The 21,634-nt window shown below is 47.3% G+C and overlaps 8 protein-coding genes and 1 long non-coding RNA gene across 9 annotated transcripts; 4 read left to right on the top strand and 5 right to left on the bottom strand.

The window, feature by feature from the left end:
* Positions 1–222: 222 nt before the first annotated feature.
* LOC136198248 (uncharacterized) lies at positions 223–742 on the top strand. The gene is made up of 3 exons (XR_010672704.1): positions 223–359; positions 412–480; positions 536–742. It is a non-coding gene; the product is annotated as an uncharacterized lncRNA (long non-coding RNA).
* Positions 743–774: 32 nt separating this feature from the next.
* Positions 775–2,158, top strand: LOC136198247 (elongation factor 1-beta-like). Its single transcript, XM_065988160.1, has 10 exons — positions 775–928; positions 984–1,104; positions 1,168–1,227; positions 1,277–1,353; positions 1,407–1,482; positions 1,531–1,577; positions 1,638–1,653; positions 1,706–1,768; positions 1,883–2,001; positions 2,055–2,158. The coding sequence occupies exons 1-10, from the start codon at positions 809–811 to the stop codon at positions 2,091–2,093; spliced, it is 738 nt and encodes a 245-aa protein (XP_065844232.1). The 5' UTR covers positions 775–808; the 3' UTR covers positions 2,094–2,158.
* LOC136198244 (small ribosomal subunit protein mS39-like) lies at positions 2,056–4,069 on the bottom strand. The gene has a single exon (XM_065988156.1). It carries the CDS (start codon positions 4,052–4,054, stop codon positions 2,141–2,143), a length of 1,914 nt encoding a protein of 637 aa, XP_065844228.1. The 5' UTR covers positions 4,055–4,069; the 3' UTR covers positions 2,056–2,140.
* Positions 4,070–4,580: 511 nt separating this feature from the next.
* Positions 4,581–5,949, bottom strand: LOC136198245 (TNF receptor-associated factor 4-like). Its single transcript, XM_065988157.1, has one exon. It carries the CDS (start codon positions 5,934–5,936, stop codon positions 4,707–4,709), a length of 1,230 nt encoding a protein of 409 aa, XP_065844229.1. The 5' UTR covers positions 5,937–5,949; the 3' UTR covers positions 4,581–4,706.
* A 216-nt stretch (positions 5,950–6,165) lies between these two features.
* LOC136198246 (TNF receptor-associated factor 4-like) lies at positions 6,166–7,870 on the bottom strand. The gene is made up of 2 exons (XM_065988159.1): positions 7,564–7,870; positions 6,166–7,512 (listed from the first exon to the last, which is right to left on the bottom strand). The coding sequence occupies exon 2, from the start codon at positions 7,438–7,440 to the stop codon at positions 6,247–6,249; it is 1,194 nt and encodes a 397-aa protein (XP_065844231.1). The 5' UTR covers positions 7,441–7,512; positions 7,564–7,870; the 3' UTR covers positions 6,166–6,246.
* On the top strand, positions 7,538–13,371 carry LOC136198243 (unconventional myosin-Ia-like). Its single transcript, XM_065988155.1, has 24 exons — positions 7,538–7,863; positions 7,911–7,995; positions 8,373–8,409; positions 8,463–8,662; positions 8,720–8,830; positions 8,890–8,903; positions 9,791–9,866; positions 9,916–10,022; positions 10,073–10,205; positions 10,258–10,376; positions 10,426–10,578; positions 10,629–10,733; positions 10,916–10,978; positions 11,029–11,214; positions 11,279–11,377; positions 11,432–11,630; positions 11,684–11,768; positions 11,820–11,964; positions 12,020–12,112; positions 12,218–12,285; positions 12,337–12,430; positions 12,484–12,752; positions 12,810–12,957; positions 13,007–13,371. Exons 1-24 carry the CDS (start codon positions 7,579–7,581, stop codon positions 13,280–13,282), a joined length of 3,150 nt encoding a protein of 1,049 aa, XP_065844227.1. The 5' UTR covers positions 7,538–7,578; the 3' UTR covers positions 13,283–13,371.
* A 664-nt stretch (positions 13,372–14,035) lies between these two features.
* On the top strand, positions 14,036–18,134 carry LOC136197677 (ATP-dependent RNA helicase DDX54-like). Its single transcript, XM_065987495.1, has 22 exons — positions 14,036–14,641; positions 14,693–14,763; positions 14,814–14,930; positions 14,984–15,105; positions 15,192–15,233; positions 15,297–15,455; positions 15,505–15,563; positions 15,616–15,677; positions 15,738–15,927; positions 15,980–16,047; positions 16,099–16,183; positions 16,244–16,302; positions 16,358–16,519; positions 16,570–16,705; positions 16,757–16,830; positions 16,879–17,061; positions 17,115–17,160; positions 17,214–17,274; positions 17,324–17,425; positions 17,471–17,575; positions 17,628–17,722; positions 17,777–18,134. Exons 1-22 carry the CDS (start codon positions 14,527–14,529, stop codon positions 18,031–18,033), a joined length of 2,370 nt encoding a protein of 789 aa, XP_065843567.1. The 5' UTR covers positions 14,036–14,526; the 3' UTR covers positions 18,034–18,134.
* On the bottom strand, positions 18,135–19,788 carry LOC136197679 (uncharacterized). Its single transcript, XM_065987497.1, has 2 exons — positions 19,768–19,788; positions 18,135–19,718 (listed from the first exon to the last, which is right to left on the bottom strand). The coding sequence occupies exons 1-2, from the start codon at positions 19,778–19,780 to the stop codon at positions 18,298–18,300; spliced, it is 1,434 nt and encodes a 477-aa protein (XP_065843569.1). The 5' UTR covers positions 19,781–19,788; the 3' UTR covers positions 18,135–18,297.
* Positions 19,789–19,909: 121 nt separating this feature from the next.
* LOC136197678 (uncharacterized) lies at positions 19,910–21,573 on the bottom strand. The gene is made up of 2 exons (XM_065987496.1): positions 21,528–21,573; positions 19,910–21,473 (listed from the first exon to the last, which is right to left on the bottom strand). The coding sequence occupies exons 1-2, from the start codon at positions 21,559–21,561 to the stop codon at positions 20,020–20,022; spliced, it is 1,488 nt and encodes a 495-aa protein (XP_065843568.1). The 5' UTR covers positions 21,562–21,573; the 3' UTR covers positions 19,910–20,019.
* Positions 21,574–21,634: the final 61 nt, after the last annotated feature.

Genomic DNA, 21,634 nt, shown 5'->3' with positions numbered 1-21,634 from the left:
ATGCGCCTGAACCGCAAGCGCCGCTCGCGCGCAACGAGTTAGAGACACTTGCCCCTCAAAAGTGGGCGTTCCCGCCATCGCTACACTGTAACTTTTTATGCGCGAGTGGCGTTCCGTGCGCCTGAACCGCAAGCGTCGCCCGCGCGCAACGAGTTGAAAACACTTAGTATTTTTCAATAATAATGTTTTCCCTGTAATGTTTTACAGCTACCATGCAACGCACGCTAAAGGAATTAATGGCAAGTCGCCGTTTACGCTTGCTGGCCGAGAAGTGGCCAATCGACGCTGGAAAGGGAAAAAACGATTTAGGTCTTTACATTCAACGTAGAGTAGGCAATCTGAAAACCGAGGACTGCAGCGTAAGGAGCTTTCGTTCTCGACACTTTGTAGAATCTCTCTCTGTACGTGTAGAACATACTCCACTGCAAAGAGCAAACCGAATCTTTACACATGATACGCACTGATTATTTTAAGAAAAAGGTGTTGCAGCTAAGAAATCTTGAAAACGTCGAACTAAATAGTCCTGCTTTATTAGTTTCCTCAGAGCAATTCAACGTCCTTTAGTGGAATCACCTCAGTCGGAGAAAAATCTGTAATTACAGACGACGTGAAAGCGAAACTGATGAAGAGATCCCTGTGGGACAGAATTTTAGGAAGAAAACGTTCGTCTTTCTTCAATTGAAAATTTTAGCTGATTTATGAAAAGAAGCGATACTACTATAGTTGCGTCAAAATGAAGTTATTTCCTCCAAACATTCCTCCCTAATGAACGTGCGCTAGGCTCTTCAGACCACGTGGAAGAGAAAGAATGAACCCAATAGAACTCGATTCCGCGGAGTTTGTGTGGCTCCAGCAACGCCAATACGAACAGGTCGAAGCTAGAGAACAGGAGAGAATCGCCCAGGCGCACAAAGGCCTCGTCGTCGTGGTAAATTCCTTCAGAAACGATCTCGAGACGCGTTACTACGGAAACGAACTGCCAGGGTAAAGAAATCGTTGTCGGAGACGACTCGACAGACGCGCCGCCAGCTCTTCGAGGCGATTTACAAGCCGCAGTCGACAGAATAGCTCAGTTGGAGAAGGAAAACAGAGAGTTGAAACAACGTAAGATTTATATAGGAAATCGTATGTATGGGGAATACTGGACTCTTTGTTCTGTATCCTTAGGTAATTCCCAGCTGGAAAAGACAGTCAAGACTCTCCAGAGTCAAGTCAATAGTCTTCAAAGTGAACTTAAATTCAGTAGTAAATATTTGTATTGATTGGGAGTTCTTAGAAGGAGATGCTAAGAAGGATGACGCAGATGATGATGATGACGACGACGACGACGATGTTGATTTGTTTGGATCAGACGTAGGCTTTTTATTTCCTTGCGGCGTTGAGGATGATGTTTGGTGCTCCTTTAGGACGAGGAGGACGAGGAGGAGGCCGAGGCCAGAAGGGCTGAGCGCGCGAAAGCCTATCAGGAAAAGAAGAGCAAAAGCGAGTCGTTGTATTGACAGTGTGTAGTAAGTAGATCGTTTCTTATAGAGCCCGCTATCGTTGCTAAATCAAGCGTGATCCTTTTCGTCAAACCAGTAAGTTCCATAGAGAGTACTTTTATGCCGTTATATAATAAGAGGATGTGTATTTTGTAGTGGGATGATGAAACTGGTACGTAAAGTGAGATAAAGTGTACAGGCAGAGTTGAAGTCATTGTCTCCAGACATGAAGGAAATGGAACGCCTGGTGCGCTCTATAGAAATGGACGGTCTCGTCTGGGGTGCAGGTAAGTTATCATGTACAGTAGTAGAACCTAATCGAAAGAGCAACGCACATGTATAAACGTTCTACTGCAATCTACATATGTACTCCACTGATCACTCTCTGTTTCTCTTATTAGCCAAGCTCGTACCAGTTGGATACGGCATCAACAAACTCCAGATTAGCTGCGTCGTCGTCGACGAGAAAGTCAGCATCGAAGATCTGTCCGAAGACATCACGACGAAATTTGAAGACCACGTAAGAGAAATAACCTTATGCACAATTTAGACCCCCCTGAATACCCGCACTAGGTTCAAAGCGTCGATGTTGCTGCATTCAACAAACTCTAAGTCTAACATTAGACTCTCTACAGTCAACACGAGTGCGAAAAGAATGTTCATTGGGTTTTCCTTGATTCTCTTTTCCGTCTCATCCCCGCCATCTGCTCGCGAATCGTCCCAATCTCGTCTCCCATGTCCTCCACCTCCCTCTCGATGACGTCCAAGTACCCCGTCGACGTCGTCATCCCGTTCTCCACCATAAACCTCAACGCCTTCGTCACCGCATCCCCTCGTCGAACTTCGACGCTCTTCTCCAACAGCGTCACAATCCCCCGATATCCGACCGCCTCCCCGCGCCTCCGACACTCCTCCACGACGTCCCACGCCTCGTCGAGCGATCTCACCGCACAGCAAAGCGACACGACCTGCCCAAGCGTATAAGCATCCGGCGCGTGGCCGCCACTTCGCATGGCAACGAGAATCTCCTCGGCGCACTCCAACACGTCGCCTCGCGCCACGCTCCTATCCGTGGACCACAGCGCGCTGATGGCGCGATCGTAGAGCTGCGTTTTCGCGCCGACGCGCACGCTGAACGACTGAATGTCTCCCCACAGATTCATCGCGTGGCGAGTGGCGCGTCGATGATCGCGACAGGCGCGCAATAGAGCGACGTAGACGAACTGGAGCGGTATGAAGACGCGCGGCACGCACTCGCGATAGTAGCGCATCGCCGCGTCGAGATCGCCGTAGTGCGACACGGTGATGAGAAAGTGGGAGAGAAATTCGGACGGATTGCCCATCGGCTTCCAATTGTGCGAAGCGGCGAGAGCGTAGAGTCGTTCGGCGAGCGGCCCGCTCTCGAGCAGACGAGCGGCACTCATTGCCAAGCTGAAAAATTCCCCATCCGCTTCCTCGACGACGCGTTCAACGGGACTCGGATCGCGTTCGAGGTGTTCGACGATGGCGTAGAGAATTCCTGGACGTTTGGTTGCCATGGACGATCGAAGGAGAGCCTTGTACGACGTTAGGCTCGGCTTCACTCCAATAGCAGTCAGCTCTCTCATCGTTCGAAGCACGCACTCAGCGCGATCTCCACGCAGTCGATTACATAGACGCATCAATATCGTAAGAGTCTCTGTATTCGGTTTGACCGGGGCTTCCTGATCGGCCATCTGATTTAGAAGCGACTCGGCCGCATTCCATCTTTCAATGGGATTCGATTTGACGTCACCGACGCACGCTAGGAGACTGTTATACGTCAGAATTCCCGGCTGCATGCCTTTGGAACGCATTTCGTCGTAGAAGGCGAACGCGCGCTCGGCGTTGCCATAGCGAACCGTGCCGCCAATCATCGCCTCGTACGAACCGGCGTCGCGTTCAGTCATCGCAGCGAAGAACTTTTCCGCGTGATTATCGACGTTCCAATCGCGTCGCGACTTGGATGACGAACGCGAGGGATCGTCGAAGTCGTCCGGGGATTCCGACTCGATTTCCGCTTCTTTTTCTATCGCGTTCTTCGACGTCGGGCGAGGATTTCCCAGGCCGTAGTAGGCGAGAAGGTCGAGCATCTCGTTTTGGGCGTCGAGCGATACTTCGACGCCGTTCGCCTCGAGTTTTCGCAGCATTTTTAACGCGCGTCCTGTCTTTCGCGTTTCGATCATGTATCGAAGCGTCTCCTCGTTCGCGCCTTTGAATTTTCGACGTCTCGTCGTCGCCTCTTTCGGTCCGATGTCGCGCATCAGGCGCGGCCAACGCGAAACGACGTATTCGGCCGCTTTCTTGCCCGCTTCCATTGCGAGCTTGAATTCGTCGGCCTGTTTGCGCGATCGCGGTGCTAAGGGATCGCTTCGCGACAGGCCCAGACGCATGGGATGCTCCGTGGGGCCGACGGTCGACCTCAGCGCGTTGAGCACCGGCGAAGGGGCCTCACCGTCGTTTCTCGAATCGGTAATGTTTTTCAGGGCCGAAACTACTCGAGACCAGTGAAACTGACGATTCAAGGCCATTCGGCGAGAAAATAAAAGAGCCATGCTTACTTTAGCGCACTCTAGACGTCGACGAATGCGAATGCGTGTGGACAGGAAAACTTCAACGTTCCATCTTTCCTCTTTCTGAGCATTGTAGTCCAATCTCAAGGGCACGTAATGAACTCCATGTACAGTGTCACAGTGTCGTTTGCGTAGGCTGCCCGTTATAGAGCCGACGTAGCGCCTTGACCAAGCAGACTGCGTATGTATTCGCTTTTCGCGTCCAAATAGCGTGCGACAAAATTTCGTTCGTTTTCGTTGGCAGAAATGGATTTGCAGTCGATTGGCAAAGGTTTCGGTTCAAATGACGCACTTTTTGATCGTGAATAGCTGCAGTCGTTCGGTCCTAGTCGCGCATCAGTATAAATACTTCGTGTTCACAAGTACTCGAAGATTTCTAAGCGAGAAGACGCGTTCTTTGGCTTTTTTAAGGTCAAACGACGATTCTCTTAGCTGTTTTTCCCCCAAAGGGAGCCCCTTTGCCCAATCCACGAATATAGAAGTTCTTTACCCAAACCTTATTGTTTATAGTACTTTATTATAGGGGTTTTAAACGATACAGTAGCGAAGACGGCTATACGTTCAAAGAATTCCTTTCCAACCATTCCGGACAAGAAAACACCCAGTGATCAAGAAACTGTTTACATGCTCAGATTTAAGTCTCTTCTCCATCTCTGCTCGTGTGAACGACGAGTTTTACTAAGAGGCTGTCATTCTTGACGTACTGGCGCTGTCCAAGGTCGTTGTGACTGATGAATTCCTCGAAACCGTACCCTGAAGTATCGTTTGGACGAAAGAAGAACTTTTCTATTTTTTGGTCGGTGGAAACTATAATGTCTCTCGTTATATCTTTCCTCTTTCTCTGCTGATCGATGAGAATGACTGAGTAGTCCCGTCTGAAGGGCCACGTAAGGGTTTCATCGTAGTCGCCCTTGATGACTTTTAAATAGATTCCCACATACCCAGTCATTTTTTCATTAGGACACATCACCAGTGCCACTCTGTGCCCTGGCTCAGATATGTACACTGGATCGCTACTAAATGAATATCCTGTCTTTGTATTTGCTTCGTTCAGTTTTGCTCCCCAGTCATTGATCTTCCATAGGTAAACGAAGTCGGTTCCTTCTTTCCAACAGCAGACCTTTTTCTTCTTCAAATCTTCAATCTCGCTCGTCATTTCGTTTATTTTCGTAAGAGACAAGTCAAGATGATGATGCAGTTCTTCCTTCTTATGCCTATCCATGTCATTTCTTTTCCCGTCAAACGTGCAACCAATGCCAGCGTATGAACATTTAATTTTCATGTTGGGGCACGTTCCATCTGCAGCGACGTGCCTCTCTACCTCACAGCGAGCAATTGTCTCTTGGCAATCCAGAGGACAGGGGATTGGAAATTGAGGACAACTGCTGAAATGAGTCTCTATGCCGCAAGCCTGGAAGCTTTCTTTGCAGTACTGGCAAGGGACTCGTCTTCTAGGGCAGATTTTTTCAACGTGCTTCCTCATATCTCGGCGCATGACGTTGGCTCTGCAAGAGAGCTCACAGGGCACGGTCACAAATTTGCATTCGGCACGATGCTTCTCAAGTTCGCGCAGCTCTCCTCGCCATGTGCATCCTTCTTCATCTAAGTTACATATCACCTTGAGCTCAAGCACTTCACGTTCGGCTATTTTGTCTGGATTGACTTCATGTTGTTCCATAACGCTCCTGCAAACAGGGCATGTCAGAGACCTGTTTGTACTTTTCCCTCGAAGGGGCTCTATGCAGTCAAAGCAGAAACGATGACCGCAGAATGTTTGCACAGGGTTTCGCGTGCCAAGATAGCATACTGAACATGTCAGACGGTCTGGCAAATCGACGAACTTCACGTCGAAACCCCCAGTCATTGTGACAGCTAGATTATTTCATCGCATGCGCGATGCAGTTTGCGGAAAAACGTCATAGGATCCTGTTGTTCTGGACGGTACGATGTCGCGCAAGTAGTTTGGTTGCTAAAGCTAGCAATTAATTAATCAATTAAGTCTGATACATCAGTACGACACAATTACACTTATATTGGCTGCAGGGAAGTGCGATTTTCTGGTTTTTACGTTCACGTGATTATTACATGCCTATTATGTATTCCCACGATATATGCTATTCACGGCAACCAGAGACAGTGAATGAATTTAGACTGTACCATGCAGATAAACAAAGTCAGTACATGTGAACAACAAGTTTAACAAACAGGCAATCATTTCTAACAAACATTCTCTGCTCAAGTTCATCATGGCTAATGAATTGTGAACACCCATAGCTGGAAAAAGTGTCCTGGTTCAACGCTGCTTTCATGTTCTCACAGGCTGCCACTTTTTTCGTTTTGTTTTCTCCATTTATCTGCTGATCAATCAGAATGAATGAAAAATCCCAATTAAACGGCCACTTGATGAAGCTGTCATATTCACCCTGAGCGATGGACAGGTAAATTCCAACGTTGCCAGACATCCTGTCATTAGGACATACAGTTAATGCTACTTTGTGTCCTGGCACGGAGATGTAAACTTCAGGGCTTTTTATGTCATGACATTCTTCTGTTTTTGCTTTATCAAAGTTTTTTGCCCAGTCAGCCACCTTCCACAAGAAAACAGAATCAAGCCCTTCTTTCCAGCAAGAATCCCTTTGCTTTAGTTCCGCGATCTCATCTTTCAGGTCCGTCATTTTTTTATAAGTCATGGTAAGATGGTTTTCAATTTCTTCTTTCTTATGCTGAGCCATGTCCTTTCTTTTTCCAACAAACTCGCAGCCGGCGTCTTCAAAAGGACATTCAAGAGTTGTGTTGGGGCATGTTCCATCGTTGGCCACGTGTCTCTTTATCTTACTGCGAAACAAAATTTTTCCGCAGTCCTGAGGACAGCGCAGTGGCATCTGAGGACATTCCGCTTCGTGTTTTTTCATGTTTTGAAACTGAAAGGAATTTTTGCAATGCTTGCAAGCGACTTTCCTTCTGCAACACTCCGCCCTCAAGTGCTTGCTCATACGTCGTCGCATGATGTTAGCTCCGCAAGACAGCGAACAAGGCACGGTCACAAATTGACATTCTGCAGTGTGGTCCTCCAGCGCGCGTAACTCTCCTTTCCAATTGCACCCTTCACCATCCAGATCACACCGGACTTCGAGATCGAGCACTTCGCGCTTGACAGCTACGTCTGGAAAGACTTGATTTGGTTCCAGCTCTTGTCGGCAAACAGGGCACGTGAGAGATCTATTCGGCGTTTGGAGAGGCTGAACGCACGCGGTGCAGAAACGGTGACCACAGGCAGTTTGCACAGGATCTCTCATGCCAACTTGGCATATCGGACACGTCAGATTATTTGGTAAAGAAACGAATTTGGCGTCAAAGCCTCCTTCCATGTTTATCTCATCGCATGCGCAATCTTCACGGAAAAAACGTGATCCTGTTGTTTTTGATCAACCGACATACATCTACCGGTATGTGTAACGCGTTAACATAGAGGAAATAACACGTGACCTCACACGCAACGCTGGAATATGGAACCAGTACCGGAGCAGCCGGACGGCGTTCGAAAAGCTATCCTCCGCCACGGCGTGTCTCGTCGAAGCGGTTCGAGGGAATCGACGCCCGGCGGAATACGCTCGCGCCACTCGTCGGGCAGCTCGCGCGGTTCGCGCCTCTCTCGTCGAATCTCACGCGCTTTTTCCCTTCGCCGCGGCGCCGAAGTCCTCCCCGTGCGCGACCTGATCCTCCTCGACTCGATCAGCGAGGAGAACGTCGTGACAGTGCTGAAAAAACGCTTTCAAGACGACCAGATCTACGTAAGGACAAGGCCTCCACGTTTTTTCTCGTCACGCGCCTCGTCTAGACTTACATTGGCAGCGTCGTCGTGTCAATCAATCCGTACAAGAATCTCAGCGTCTACGACGATAACCAAATCGCTCGCTATCGAGGTAAAAAAAAGTTCGACCACGCCCGCATTCTCTTTCCACAACCTTTCTACGTAATCTGCTTCCTCCTTCCTTTTGTTCTATTTCGTATTTTACAAGTAGTTGATTAAAACTGTAGCCGAGAACGTTAGTGTAGGACTAGCAAGAGATTTGTCCTTGTAACAAAGTTTTGACTGTGGATGCGTCTGAGATGCATGCACCTTAAAACTTATCTTCCTTTATGTGGGTTGCTTACAGCTGGCGTTCCTTTGACGCCTGCACGCGAACACTTCGCGAATAAGTGGTCGTCTGTGTAGAGATTCTGTCAGACCAACGCCCTTGCTTCCCACTCACCTCCCACTCGTAGGAGTGACTCCCTGCATTTTTCTCTCTCATCCTAGGTGGCAACTACTGGGATCCAGGACTTGAACCTCACGTGTAAGCTCTTACAATAGATAAATAGTCCAAGTCTTTAGTTTTATTTCTCGTAGGTATTCGCTGACGGATGCCGCTTATTCGGATCTGAGATTTCGCGGCCGAAACCAGTGTGTCATCATTTCGGGGGAGAGTGGATCGGGGAAGACGGAAGCGTCGAAGATCATCATGCGCTACGTCGCCGCGGTGAGCCCGGGCGGCGGCAAGGTGGACGAAGTGAAGACGAAGCTTTTGAAAACGAATCCAGTATTGGAAGGTAATTAATTAATTTTCTGCGATCCATGGGGTGACATAGCTGACTTTTTTCTCTTAGCGTTTGGCAATGCCAAGACGGTGAGAAACGATAATTCGAGTCGCTTTGGCAAGTACATGGACATTCAATTCGATTACCATGGCAATCCTGTTGGAGGAAAAGTGACAACATGTGAGCCCTTTTTTAGAGAGCGACTCTCGCATAGTCATTTGCTTTTGATTCTCTGGTAGATTTGCTTGAAAAGGTAAGAGGTAGAGTAGCTCCCATGCAAGAACAGCGCAAGATGCATACAAGGAAGTCACTGTACTGTAGAGAAATTCTATTTAGAGTATGTAGGGAACAGCCTTGGGGTAGGAAGGAAGGAATTATCCGCTTTCTACACGAATGCGTTCGTAAATGGAAGACCAGTGCCATCGCTCCTTTCGCAAGACGTTGACTTTCGTTTTAGGGGGCCCCACCCCGGAGAACGCCAACCTTTTCCCACCCTTATCAGATAATTTGACGGAACCGCGCACACGCCGCACCAGATTCGGTCAAACGATCTAAACGTAGTGTATATCTAGACGTAGGTCACGTTCCATAGAACCGACATCTTTTGCTGACGAAGCGTACTCTCGTTACTACGTATACGTTCGCTTTTCTCGCACAAATGGCGACCTAATGTCCGTAGAATAGACCCAACATGTCCTTTTCTATGGCGCTACAACAGTGTCAAAATCAATGGATTACTATTTAGTGATTAGTGAACAGTGAGTAGTGAGTAGTGATTAGTGAACAGTGATTAGTGAACAGTGATTAGGCCTATAGAAATAGTGTATAGAAGGAAAGAGCCTATAGCAATAGTGTATGGAAGGAAAGAGCCTATAGAAATAGTGTATAGAATTTAACTTTTTTTAAAAGTTTTTTCCGCGAGAAGACGCGTTTTTTGGCCTTTCTAAGGCGAAATAACGCGTCTGGGCCCCCAAAAGGGGCCTCAGTTCAAAGGAGGCCCCAGTTTCAAAGTTTGTCCTGGAAACTGGCTTCTGAGCCTCCGCAGATGCCTTGGCTGCAACCTAAACATGCCTTAAACTCAACCGGCATAAGCACACTGTTTATTGAACCTAATACTAAAGTCATATGATCTTGGCTTAGGCGAGAGTCATTCGTCAGAACAATGACGAGAGATGCTTCCACATATTTTATCAGCTATTGGCCGGCGGACCTCTCGGTAATTTCCGTCGTTCTCTATTAAAACGAAACGTTTCACGTTGCCATAGCGTCTCTCCACCTTCAGAGCGATCCCACGCAGTATGCCTATCTGAAAGCAGGCAACTGCGTTCGCATCAAAGGAACGAATGATGCGGCCAACTTCAAGGAAGTGCAGGTGAATAAGATAGCGCAAAGTCAAAGTGATATGCTTCACGGTTTTTATAGAACTCTCTGAAATATCTCGGCTTTAGCGAGAACGATCAGAATGGAGTGTTTCAAGTATTGGCAGCCGTTCTTTTACTGGGCCAGCTCCAATTCGACGGCCAAGGCGAAACCTCTTCAGTGTCTTCAATAAAGAGTGAGAATCAACGTCGGAGTGCACCCAGGACTTAATTAACTTCGACTTCCAGGCCTCTCTGATATTGCCAAACTTCTCAACGGTAGTCCGAAGAAACTTGAGGACGGATTGACGCACAAGACGGTCGTCGTTGAGGGCAAGTTGGTCTCATCGCCTCTCCAAGCCGATAAGGTTTATATTGAGACATTTAGAGGGGGTATGGTACATCTACGTTGACTAGGCTTCCTATTCTCGGCATTCTTTGGCGAAGACTCTCTATGAGCGACTTTTCATTTGGCTCTGTGGACGAATCAACGAGAATCTCTGCGTGCCCGATGATGAAGTCAAGGCGGTTATTGGCGTTTTGGATATTTACGGTTTTGAGATTTTTTCGGTGCGTCGAGACGTTGTTCCTCCTGTGGAGAAAACCGTTTCTCTTTTTAGATGAACGGGTTTGAGCAGTTTTGCATCAATTATTGCAACGAGAAACTCCAGCAGCTCTTCATCGAACTGACGTTGAGAACAGAACAGCAAGAATACCAGGACGAGGTACGTTGGGTTTTTAATTTACATGAGTGCATGGGGCTTCCCGCGATCACTATCTTGGCACGTATCTTTGGCTAAGAGAGTCCAGGAACGGAAGCAGAGTAATACTACTGTGGAATAAGCTACGGCCGTTTTGTATAGCTGCTGTAGAAGACTGCACAGTGACATAGCTTTTCTTCCTCTAGGGCATAACTTGGGTTGAGATTAAATATTTCAACAACAGAATCATATGCGATTTGATTGACAAGGTTTGAGTTCTTTCTTCAGTTATTGCCTTATTGGTATTTTTTTACGTAAGAAACCGAGTGGGGTGATGGCTCTTTTGGATGAGGAGTGCATTCGTCCTGGCAATAAGTCGGATCTCACGTGGCTTTCGAAGCTCGACCAGGCAGTCGGTCGCCACGATCATTACAAGAGCCGCGAAGTGGCGAAAGATCGCACACTGCCTCAGGACATCTTCATATTGAAACACTACGCCGGAGAGGTGAGATAAAACAGCCACTCAGGGAGGGGAAAAGGACATAAATAAAATACGTGGAACGATATAGGTTCGATACACTGTTGACGGCTTTGTGGATAAGAACACGGACACTCTGTTCAAAGATCTCAGCCAGGCGATGTATGAATGCAACAACCCACTGCTGAAGGTATCGTCTATTTAAAATAGTCTGGGGATTGAATAGAGTCAATGACTTTTTTAGGCTCTCTTTCCGGAGGGGAACAAAGATCTTTGGCTCGGTGCTTCGAAACGACCTGTGACGGCCGGTGCCGCCTTCAAGACATCAATGGCATCTATGATTGCCGAGCTCAATGCGAAAATACCCAGCTACATTCGCTGCATCAAGCCGAACGAGAAAAAGCGACCGAACCAGTTTGACGCTAAACTGGTTCTCAATCAAGGTAGGAGGAGTGCGAAGGATCGTCGAAATGACGTTAGCAGCGTTTGTCGTCAGTTCGGTACCTCGGTCTCGTCGAGAACGTTCGTGTTCGCAGAGCGGGTTTCTGCTATCGCGTGCCGCAGGATAAATTTCTCGAACGGTATAGGGGAAGTGAGAGTTGTACCTCGTTTGACTCTTTTTTTTTCTACAGATTTAAGCTTATCTGTCCTCACACGTACCCGGTGTGGTCTGGCACCGTCAAAGAAGGCGTCAACGAAATTCTTCTGTACATCGGCATTCTCGCTGATGAATATCAGTTTGGACGCACGAAGGTTTTCATAAAGAATCCACAGACGGTAAATTAGGAAATAGTATCTATTCCCCCAAGAGAGCCTTTTTGCTCCTTTGTAGGTTTTTAGACTGGAAAGCGCTCGGGACGACAAAATCGCATCAGTTGTTACGAAGTTGCAGCGAGCTTGGCGAGCCTTTGTCATACGACGTCAGGTGAAAGAAAATTATCGTAGAGGAGCCCGAGCTATAGTAGTGCATAGGCGTATTAGTCGATTCTATACAGAATCCGTTTTGTGCTCATTTGAAAACTGTATTTAGCGTGGCTCGTACGTGGAAGAAATACTACAGGTCTTCTCCAAAGTCAAAGATGATCCCCACTTCGGACGGTGCATAGGAATTCGTTTTGACAAAACCTTCTGACGTCACGTTTTTCCCAGGAAGTTCAAGTGGCCTCGCGATGTGCCGCGTCAGCTGCTTGGAGCCGACAAAAATCTGAAAAAAATTCACGCCAACTGGTGGGCTGATAAAAAGGTAAACTTCGTATGTATGCTGGGGGTAACGGGCTTCATAATCTTTGTTTTTAGCTGTCGCCCCTTTCCGCTGATCAGCGCGACGCCCTACGAGTCAAAGTCTACGCTTGGCGATGCTATTGCAGCGAATTTCGAGAGAGAGACGTGCAGGCCGACGTCTTACAGAAGCCTCTCAATCTCGCACAGGCGTATCGAGCCATCTACGCGACTCATATTTCGGGATACGAGCAGAAGAGTCGAGCGCTGTGCGCTCAATATCACGACAGCAAAATTCGCTTTGCCAGTGAAACACGAAAGGTGAACAGAGCCGGAAAATTGGACAAGTAATAAGCCCAATATATCGATTTTCGCTTTGAAAATTGAATGTCTATTTCTTATAGACGAGTTTTGCTTCTGGCTGATAAACATCTCTTCAAGCTCGACACGAAATTCAAAGTGACAGCGAAACGAATTATTGCACTTCATTCAATCAGGGCGATACATTTGAACAAAACCCCAGATACGTTCGTCGTTTTAAAGCTGGATGAGGTCAGACACAGAAGACTTTTATTAAAGTTTCAATAGGACTTTCTTTTAGCCGGGCAAAGATGTAGTTCTTGATCTCGGCGCTTCGGCGGAGAATCGGCTCGGCGAATTCGTGTCCCATTTGTTTCTAGCCTGTCGACACAGTGGGAATAATCGCGTCAAGGTAAATGTTTTCGACGGGGCTGTTGAGTATAATAACAGCCAGAAGGCCGCTGGCGCTCGTCCGAAAGTCCTCACCTTTCGCGGAGAGACAGAAGCGCGAAAGAGTGGGGAAGGGGTTTGTCGATTTCAACGGCAAACCGTTTTTTATCCGTCGGGAGGAAACTAAACCCTGATCTTTGCACTTTCGATAGATTGTTTTTTTTGTTAGCTTAGTTATCTATATACTTATACACCTCGCCGCGGGGCCTAGATCTACTGATACCACACGGGTCCTTTAGAACAGAACGAATTCTTTGATTCTTTGAGTAGGGCGAGCACGTTACTGGTGCAACTCCAATGAAGGCTGGATCAACTGTAATTTAGGAAAGAGAAGGCGAAGCAGAAGGCTATCTGGTCAGTACTACTCTATCTACAGTGTTGTTTAGGCGCCCTTGTAGATACTTTTAGACTATTCCCGCTCCTCCTTTACCCCGTTTAGATTATTTGAGAGCGGATACACTGTCGTATCCGAGTGTAGCGCACGTTTCTCTTGCCCGTTATAGAACCGACGTAGCGCCTTGATTTTGCTGACCAAGCAGACTGCCGTAACTGCGTTTGCGTTCGCTCTTCGCGTCCAAATAGCGACTCAATGTCTTTAGAATAGACCCACAATGCATTTTGCGACCGATTTATCGCTTCTACTTCTCGTATTAGGCCATTTCGTAGCAACGTGATGATTGACGTCATGCGTTGCTCAATGTAGCGTGACAGGGCGTGTCTTGCGTACGTAGAACACATTCCTTCTCGTTTTTTCGGTTTTGAATTGATTTGCAACAAAGTTTCGTTTGTTTTTGTCAGCAGAAATGCATTTGCGGCCGATTGGCAGTGGTTTCGGTTCAAACGAGGCACTTTTTGTCCGTTTTTGATCGTGAATAGCTGCAATCATTCGTCCCTAATCGCGCCTGAGTATAAATACCCAGCGTTTACAAGTACTAATCAGATGGAGCAGAGCAGAGCTCGTGGCTAGGATAGAAGGGAGACTGGCAACACTCCCCAAGGCTTGAGGCACTATGACCCGGTGGTCGCCTCATTCCTCACTTGACAAGGGTGTAACATTGCACGCCTTCCTAGTTCTCGCATCTCTCTCCCAGCTCCTGGGCACCTCTGTCACCGGATAAACCTCCATAGCACCGTCTTCCGTGGGGTTTGTGTCAAGTGTCGATGTTTTTTGTCAATTTTTTAAAGTTCTCCCAGCGAGAAGACGCGTTTTTGGCCTTTGTAAGGTCAAATGACTCTTGAGTTACCGAAGGGGGCCCTTGCTGAAATTTTGCGGCGTCCAACTGTCTAGCCTATTCTGAATTAACCACAACATCTTTAAACATTGACTATGGACTACTTTATGGACTATGGACAAATCCTATAGAGACCCACATGCTTCTCCACGCATGCGAACTGATTGTCATGGCGGATGCGGACGAAAGCTTCGACAAGCTCGTACGACGGCAGAACAGGAAGAAAAAGAAATCGGGAGGATTCCAATCGATGGGTACGATTGCTACGAGGCAAATTCTCGCGTTTGCGTGACCGAAAACGACAGGACTAAGCCACGCCGTTCTCACGGGCGTCCTGCGTAAAGGCTACAAGCTCCCAACGCCGATACAGCGCAAGGTAGCAGCTTCAAAACGGCTCATCCGTGCTCGAACACCCGAATTTCGCAGGCAATTCCTCTCGTACTCGACGGAAAAGACGTCGTGGCGATGGCACGAACGGGATCGGGTAAAACGGCCGCCTTTCTTCTTCCCATGTTCGAACGCTTGAAAGCGCACTCGGCAAAGGCGAGAACGCAATCGAGATCGCAATCGACCGAGACTCATAGACGCGTTTCTAGGTCGGAATGCGAGCCCTGGTTCTTTCTCCGACCCGAGAACTTGCGATGCAGACGCTGAAATTTACGAAGGAATTAGGTCGATTCACAGACTTGAGAGCTGCTTTGATACTCGGCGGCGACAGGTACAGAGTATAGGCAAAGTGACTGGTTTTGCTGTAAATAAGCATCATCATGGAATTATAGAGGGAATTGTTTTTGTTCTTTCTAGCATGGAAGATCAGTTTTCTGCTATGCACGGAAATCCTGACATGTTAGTGGATATAGAGCGATTAATCAGTAATTTTTTTTCATTTGAGCTTTTTGGATTTTTCAGTGTTGTTGCCACGCCCGGACGATTTCTCCATGTTATCGTCGAAATGGACATGAAGCTGAGCACGCTCGAATACGTCGTCTTCGACGAAGCGGATCGGCTTTTTGAAATGGGCTTCACCGATCAGTTGACGGAGATCTTGAGACGACTGCCCGAATCAAGGCAAGCTAAATAAAGATTATTTCTGGACAGAGTCACGTACTACGTATAGACAAACTCTCCTTTTCTCGGCTACACTGCCCAAGTTGCTAGTGGACTTTGCTAAAGCCGGTACACTCTTAGCCAAGGACTCTTTATAGTATCTTGATTTTTTTCTTCTCAGGTCTTCGAGATCCCACGTTGATACGACTAGACGTCGATGCGAAAATCAGCGAATATCTAAGAGTGATTCTTATGATCAGTAGCTGTATTTCTGTCGTTGAGAATTTTCCTCCTTTCGATTAGACGAACTTCTTTGCCGTTTCCAACGATTCGAAAACGGCTGCTCTGCTCTACTTCATGGAATACGTTATCAAACCGACGGAGCAGACGGTCATCTTCACGGCGACGAAGCACCACGTTGAATACGTCAAGGAAGTTCTTCTTAAAGCCGGCTTCGACTGCACCTACATATACTCGTCTCTAGACCAAACAGGCAAATCTCATAGTGAGCTTCGATGACGCTCAATAAGGCCTTTCTTCCTTAGCTAGGAAAATCAATGCTGCGAAGTTTAGCAATAAGAAAGTAATGACGATGATTGTGACGGATGTAGCTGTAAGTCGTCTACATTTTCTTTTCAACGAAGGAGACCCTCTTCTTTCTAAGGCTCGGGGTATCGATATACCTCTTTTGGACAACGTGATAAATTTTAATTTTCCGGCTCAACCGAAACTATTTGTCCATAGAGTTGGTAAGAGGAGAGATACAAGTCTATATTATAAGTCACGTCATCTTTTTTTCCTTCCTTGAGGTCGAGTGGCTCGAGCTGGTCGTTCTGGCACCGCTCATTCTTTTGTATCTCCTGAAGAGGTACTCACAACATTGTTGTACATATTTATTCATTTATTTATTTATTTCTCCTTAGGTCCCTTACATGCTGGAACTCCATCTGTTCCTTGGTCGTCCTCTAAAGACGCCGACTCTCAATGGAGATCGCGCTGACGGTCTCTTTGGAGATTTTCCCATAAGCCTTCTCCAATCGGAGCATGATGCTATTAGGCAATACCACAGCCACGCTGCGGAACTTGTAAACGTCTTGATTTTTCTAAATTGAGTCTATGAATTGCTTGGTTTTAGAGCGATCTCTGCCGCGTCTCTACGAATGCGTATCGTCAGTACGTTCGATCTCGGCCTCTTCCATCTGCCGAATCTATTAAAAGACACAAGGAGATGACGGCAGCCAATCCAACGCTTCGACCCCATCCTCTTTTAGGTTCCTCGAAGGCGTTGTTGGTCTCTCGTATGTTGAACTTGGCTCTTTTAGCTGGGAAAGTTGATTCTGTGGAGAAGAAACGACTTGATGTGATGGATTCAATAAAGAAGTATAAGCCGAATCTGGTAGGCGTTTTCTTGCACTGCGTTGAATTAAATTTGATGGTCATTTAGACTGTTTTTGAAGTCGGTAGCAAGGCTAAAACGACCGGCTACGGTGTGATGAAGAGAAAACGTAGCTTGCACGGTGGAACGATAGTAGAAGCGAAAAAGAGAACTCATGATATTGGACAGCGAATTGCAGAAGAAGAAAAAGAGAAAGGCGAATTGGAGGAGAGCACCGCCGACGAATACAGCGTATGGCTAGCATCTCAAAAATAAATAATGAAAATTACGATTATTTTCCGTAGGGATTATTTACGACTGTAATTCATCCAGGTAAAAAGAAGAAAGCAGGTGCGCACAGATATATATATGTACAAGGGATTATTCACTGTTCCGTTGCACAGGCTTTGTAGACGAGGAGAATTTTATTCGACGTCAGGCGGGCAATGAGCGCACAGAGAAAGGGTACAGATTTCAATTGCATATAAATTTGATAGTGGTATTGGAAAACTAGATTGGCTGTTGCTTCGTTTGAGAAGCAGGCCTCTTCCGAGGTACTGGAGTTGATGGGAGAAGAGCAGCAGGATTTCCTAAAGCAGAAGAGAATGAAACGATGGTAGATTCAACCCTAGGAAAGTGACATCACTCTAACGGTTTTTAGGGATCGTAAGAGAAAGAGATTTACTACCGATCCCGAGGAGAGCAAAGTGAAGAAAGTCAGGACAGAAAGCGGGGCTTATATATCTGCTTCGTACAAGACAAATAGGTCTATTAGTATCACCACGCTTTTAACATAATCTCACAATTTTAATTATTAGATATAAGGAATGGGCTGGTAAACACAAGGTCGAGTCTCATCGTGTTGGAGAAAGGGAGAAGTCGGGCTCTATGCCGCGAACGCTATTCAGAAGAGGTTGATTTCCACGAATCCATTGTCCATAATTTCGATTATCCAGGGGGGGTGCAGGTGGTAAAAGAGTGTGGCATACGAAAGGAGTGCCGCGAAGGTCTGCCGGAGGGAATGACGACGAAGGGACGGGAAAGGGTCGTCGAAGAAAAGGAGGAACGGCTCAGGCGTCGAAAGGAAGAGGACGCAAAGGCCGTCAAGGCCAGCTAAGATCAGTGGACGACATAGTGAATAGAAGACAGAAGCAGGAACGAAACAGGCACTGGCACTCGACAGGCCAAAAGAAAGGAAACCGCAAAGGAAGAGCGAAGAAATAAATAAATAGTCATAGTTAGGTAATGCGTGCCCTCCACACGAGTGTTCGAAGATCCATTTGCCTTTCTCCTTCTTTCCTTAATTAACATCATCTGCGAGATCAGAGAGGTATTAGAAGTTTGCCTTGCAAAATACCAGGCTTAGAGCAGACATGAATGTTCAACAAATTCAACGGCACACCAGTTCAAGAAAACAACAAGCACAGGACAGTAAACTAAAAAAAACGTTGCTAAGTGTTAGCAGTTATCGCTCCAATGGATTGCTTCTCATTTCAAGACAAGTCTGAAGAGTTCCGCAAGTAGCTGGCCGCCGAGATCCGCAAACTTTGGGTCGTGGCAAAACGCTCTGACATTCTTTGCAACAAACTGCATGCAAGCGTCCCTGAGGACTTGGAAGCCGTGCCTATCCGCCAGGGACAGGTAGTCGAGAGCGGTTCTGAACGAAACCCTCGTCGCCAAATGCTTTACGCAGAAATCACGCAACTTTTTGATGAGGAAGCGATCTGCCAATACCAAGATATCTGGCATGATATGACGATACTTTCGAACTTCCAAGCACCCTGTAGCAAGAAACGTGATAACTGCGTAGAACGATTCATAAGTGGCTTCTTTAATGGTTATCGGAGCCCATTCGCCTGCGGAAGATTCTTTCCAAGTCGACGACAGCATTTTGTTGAAATATTCACTGCGAATGTAGAGGATTCTTGCGGCAACTTCAATGCGCTTTCCTTCGACTAAAAATACGGCGTCGCCCGCAGGCACACCGTTTTCGCTGCTGTTAATCAATTTTGCAAGATGGCGTGACAGTTCATCGTCATAAAATGGCTTGGCTGGTTTTACTCTCACCCTACGAACAGCTTTCTTCTCAGTAAAGTAAAGACAACCCGATTCGCCATCGTAGCACAAACCATGCGGATCATCCAGCGAGGCGAACTCGCCCTGACCGTCAACGGACTCCGCCTCACCCGATCCACACAGAATTTCTCTTTCACCTGATCGGGTCAGCTTATAGATGCGCGAGGAATCCGAGAAATAGACGTTCTCGTCATCGTCCACAGCAACACTGTAATTGGCGCCGTTGAGATCTTTGCAGACGGTTTCGACTCGATCATTGGCGATCTTTCTTAGAGCCCTGTTGCCTGTGTCGGCCACGTACACGGACCCGTCTGGTCCAATGGCTAATTCATGCGGACCAAAGAATGTCGCTTTACTGCAATCACCGTCACTGCGTCCCTTTTTTGCAATACCCGCCAATGTTCGAACTTCTTTCCCAACTTCGATTTCGCTTATTGTGTGTCGAGCAATGCAGGACACTAATAAGACATTTTCATCTTTGACTGCAATCCCGCATGGTCTGCTAATTTGAGCATCAGTGAGAGCATGAGTCGTGGAGACGGCACCATCGCTTATCATTCTCACAACGTGATTGCCACCGTCACAGACGTAGAGACTCGAACCCGACGAGGCAAGACCCCATGGAGAATTAAATCTCGCTGTGCTCGTAGGACCATCTTGATAACCGGACTTTCCAGCGGCACCAGCGTAACTGGAAACATTTCCAGACGAAGGATCAATTCTCCATATGCAGTGATTGCAGTAATCCGAAGCATAGATCATGTCATCCAATAATGCAACTCCCATGAGAAGCGAGAATGATTCAGAACGAAAAATAGTCGACACGTACCCAACTAAACGAATGAACAATCACGGATGCGTGCTCCAGAAGTATCTACTCACCGTCCTCCTCCATGATGAAAGTGCTGCGTACTTTTACGCAGATCACATGACGGCGAGCAAGCTCTTCTAGAACAAGCTCTTCTACTATCCTACTCAATCGGCCGTGTACAAGATACCAGGCTAGACATGAATTCTCAACGAATTCGATCAACAGCACATGACCAGCTAGCTAAGGAAAACATACAGTGCACAGGAAAGAAAGAAAGAATACAAACTACAAAACGTTGCGAAGTGTTAGCAGTTCTCACGTTCTCACTTCAAGGCGAGTCTGAATAGCTCCACGAGAAGCTGACTGCCGAGATCCTCAAACTTTGCGTCGTGGCACAATACCCTAGCATTCTTCGCAACGAACTGCACACAAACGTCCCGAAGGAGTTGGAAGCCGTACGTATCGGCCAGAGACAGGTAGTCGAGAGCCGTTCGAAACGTAACCCTCTTCGCCAAATGCTTCACGCAGAAATTGCGAAGATTTTCGAGGAGAAAGCGATCGGCCAGCACCAAAATATCTGGCATACTACCAAGATACTTCTGAACTTCCAAGCACCCGGTCGTGAGAAAAGTGACGACAGCGTAGAACGAGTCGTAGGTGGCCTCTTCAATTACTATAGGAGTCGATTCTCCTTGGAATGATTTCCAAGTTGATGAGAACATTTTGTTGAAATATTCACTACGAACGCAGAGAATTTTCGCGACGACTTCGATGCGTTTCCCTTCGATCATAAATACAGCTTCGCCCGTAGGCAGAGTGTCTTTGCAATCGATCAATTTCGAGAAATCGCTCGACAGGTTGTCGTCGTGGAAGGACTTGAACGACGCCGGTCCGACTCTCACTCGACGAACGGCATTCGGTTCGGTGAAGTAGAGGCAGCACGATTCGTCGTCATAGCACAAATGACGAGGATTGTTCAACGAAGCCAACTCGCCCTGACCGTCGACGGATTTCGCTGCACCCAATCCGCACACAATTTCCTTTTCGCCCGATAGCGCCAGCTTATAGATGCGCGAGGAATCGGAGAAATAGACGTTTCCGTCATCGTCCACGGCAACGCCGCAAACGTTGCCGTTGAGACCTTTGCAAACGGTTTCGACCTGACCATTGGTGATCTTTCTTAGAGCCATGTTGCCCGTGTCGGACACGTACACGGAACCGTCTGGTCCCATGGCTAATTGATGTGGACCAGTGAATGTCGCTTCACTGCAAGCGCCGTCATTGTATCCCGGTTTGTATGGGATACCCGCCAATGTTCGAACTTCTTTTCCTATTTTGATTTCACGTATCGTGCTGACGCAGGAGACGACGACGGTTTCGTCTTTGACTGCAATTCCTTTTGGGTTGCTGAATTGAGCATCAGTGAGAAGATGTTTCGTATCTCGTTCGCCTTGATCTCCACTGCCAGCTAATGTAGAGACTGCTCCATCATTTATCGTTCTGACGACGTGATTGTTGCTATCACAGACGTAGAGAATAGACCCTGAACTAGCGAGGCCTATTGGAGATTTAAATCTCGCTGTGTCCGTGGGACCGTCTTCAGAGCCTTTCTGTCCGGCGGCACCGGCGTAACTGGTAACATCTCCGGACGAAGCGTCGACTCTCCAAATGCAGTGATTGTTGTAATCCGAAACATAGATCGCGTCGTCGGTCGATAAGGCAATTCCCCAGAGATTCGAGAACGATGTAGAACGACACACGGTCGAGACGTATCCAACTAAACAGATGACCACTTCCAACGACGATGTGTATAACGAGAAGCCTTTCTCACCGTCCGTAGCAACGCTGGCTGCCCTTTCGTTCATAGAACAAAAACGCTGCGTAGGACTTCACGCCGATCTGCGCCGTGCACGATCAGTATGCAGTAGTGGACCAGTG

This window comes from Oscarella lobularis, chromosome 18, assembly GCF_947507565.1.
Source record: "Oscarella lobularis chromosome 18, ooOscLobu1.1, whole genome shotgun sequence".
Classification (NCBI taxonomy): domain Eukaryota; kingdom Metazoa; phylum Porifera; class Homoscleromorpha; order Homosclerophorida; family Oscarellidae; genus Oscarella; species Oscarella lobularis.
Note: the sequence above shows the minus strand (reverse complement) of the source record. Positions and strands in the feature narration are given on the sequence as shown.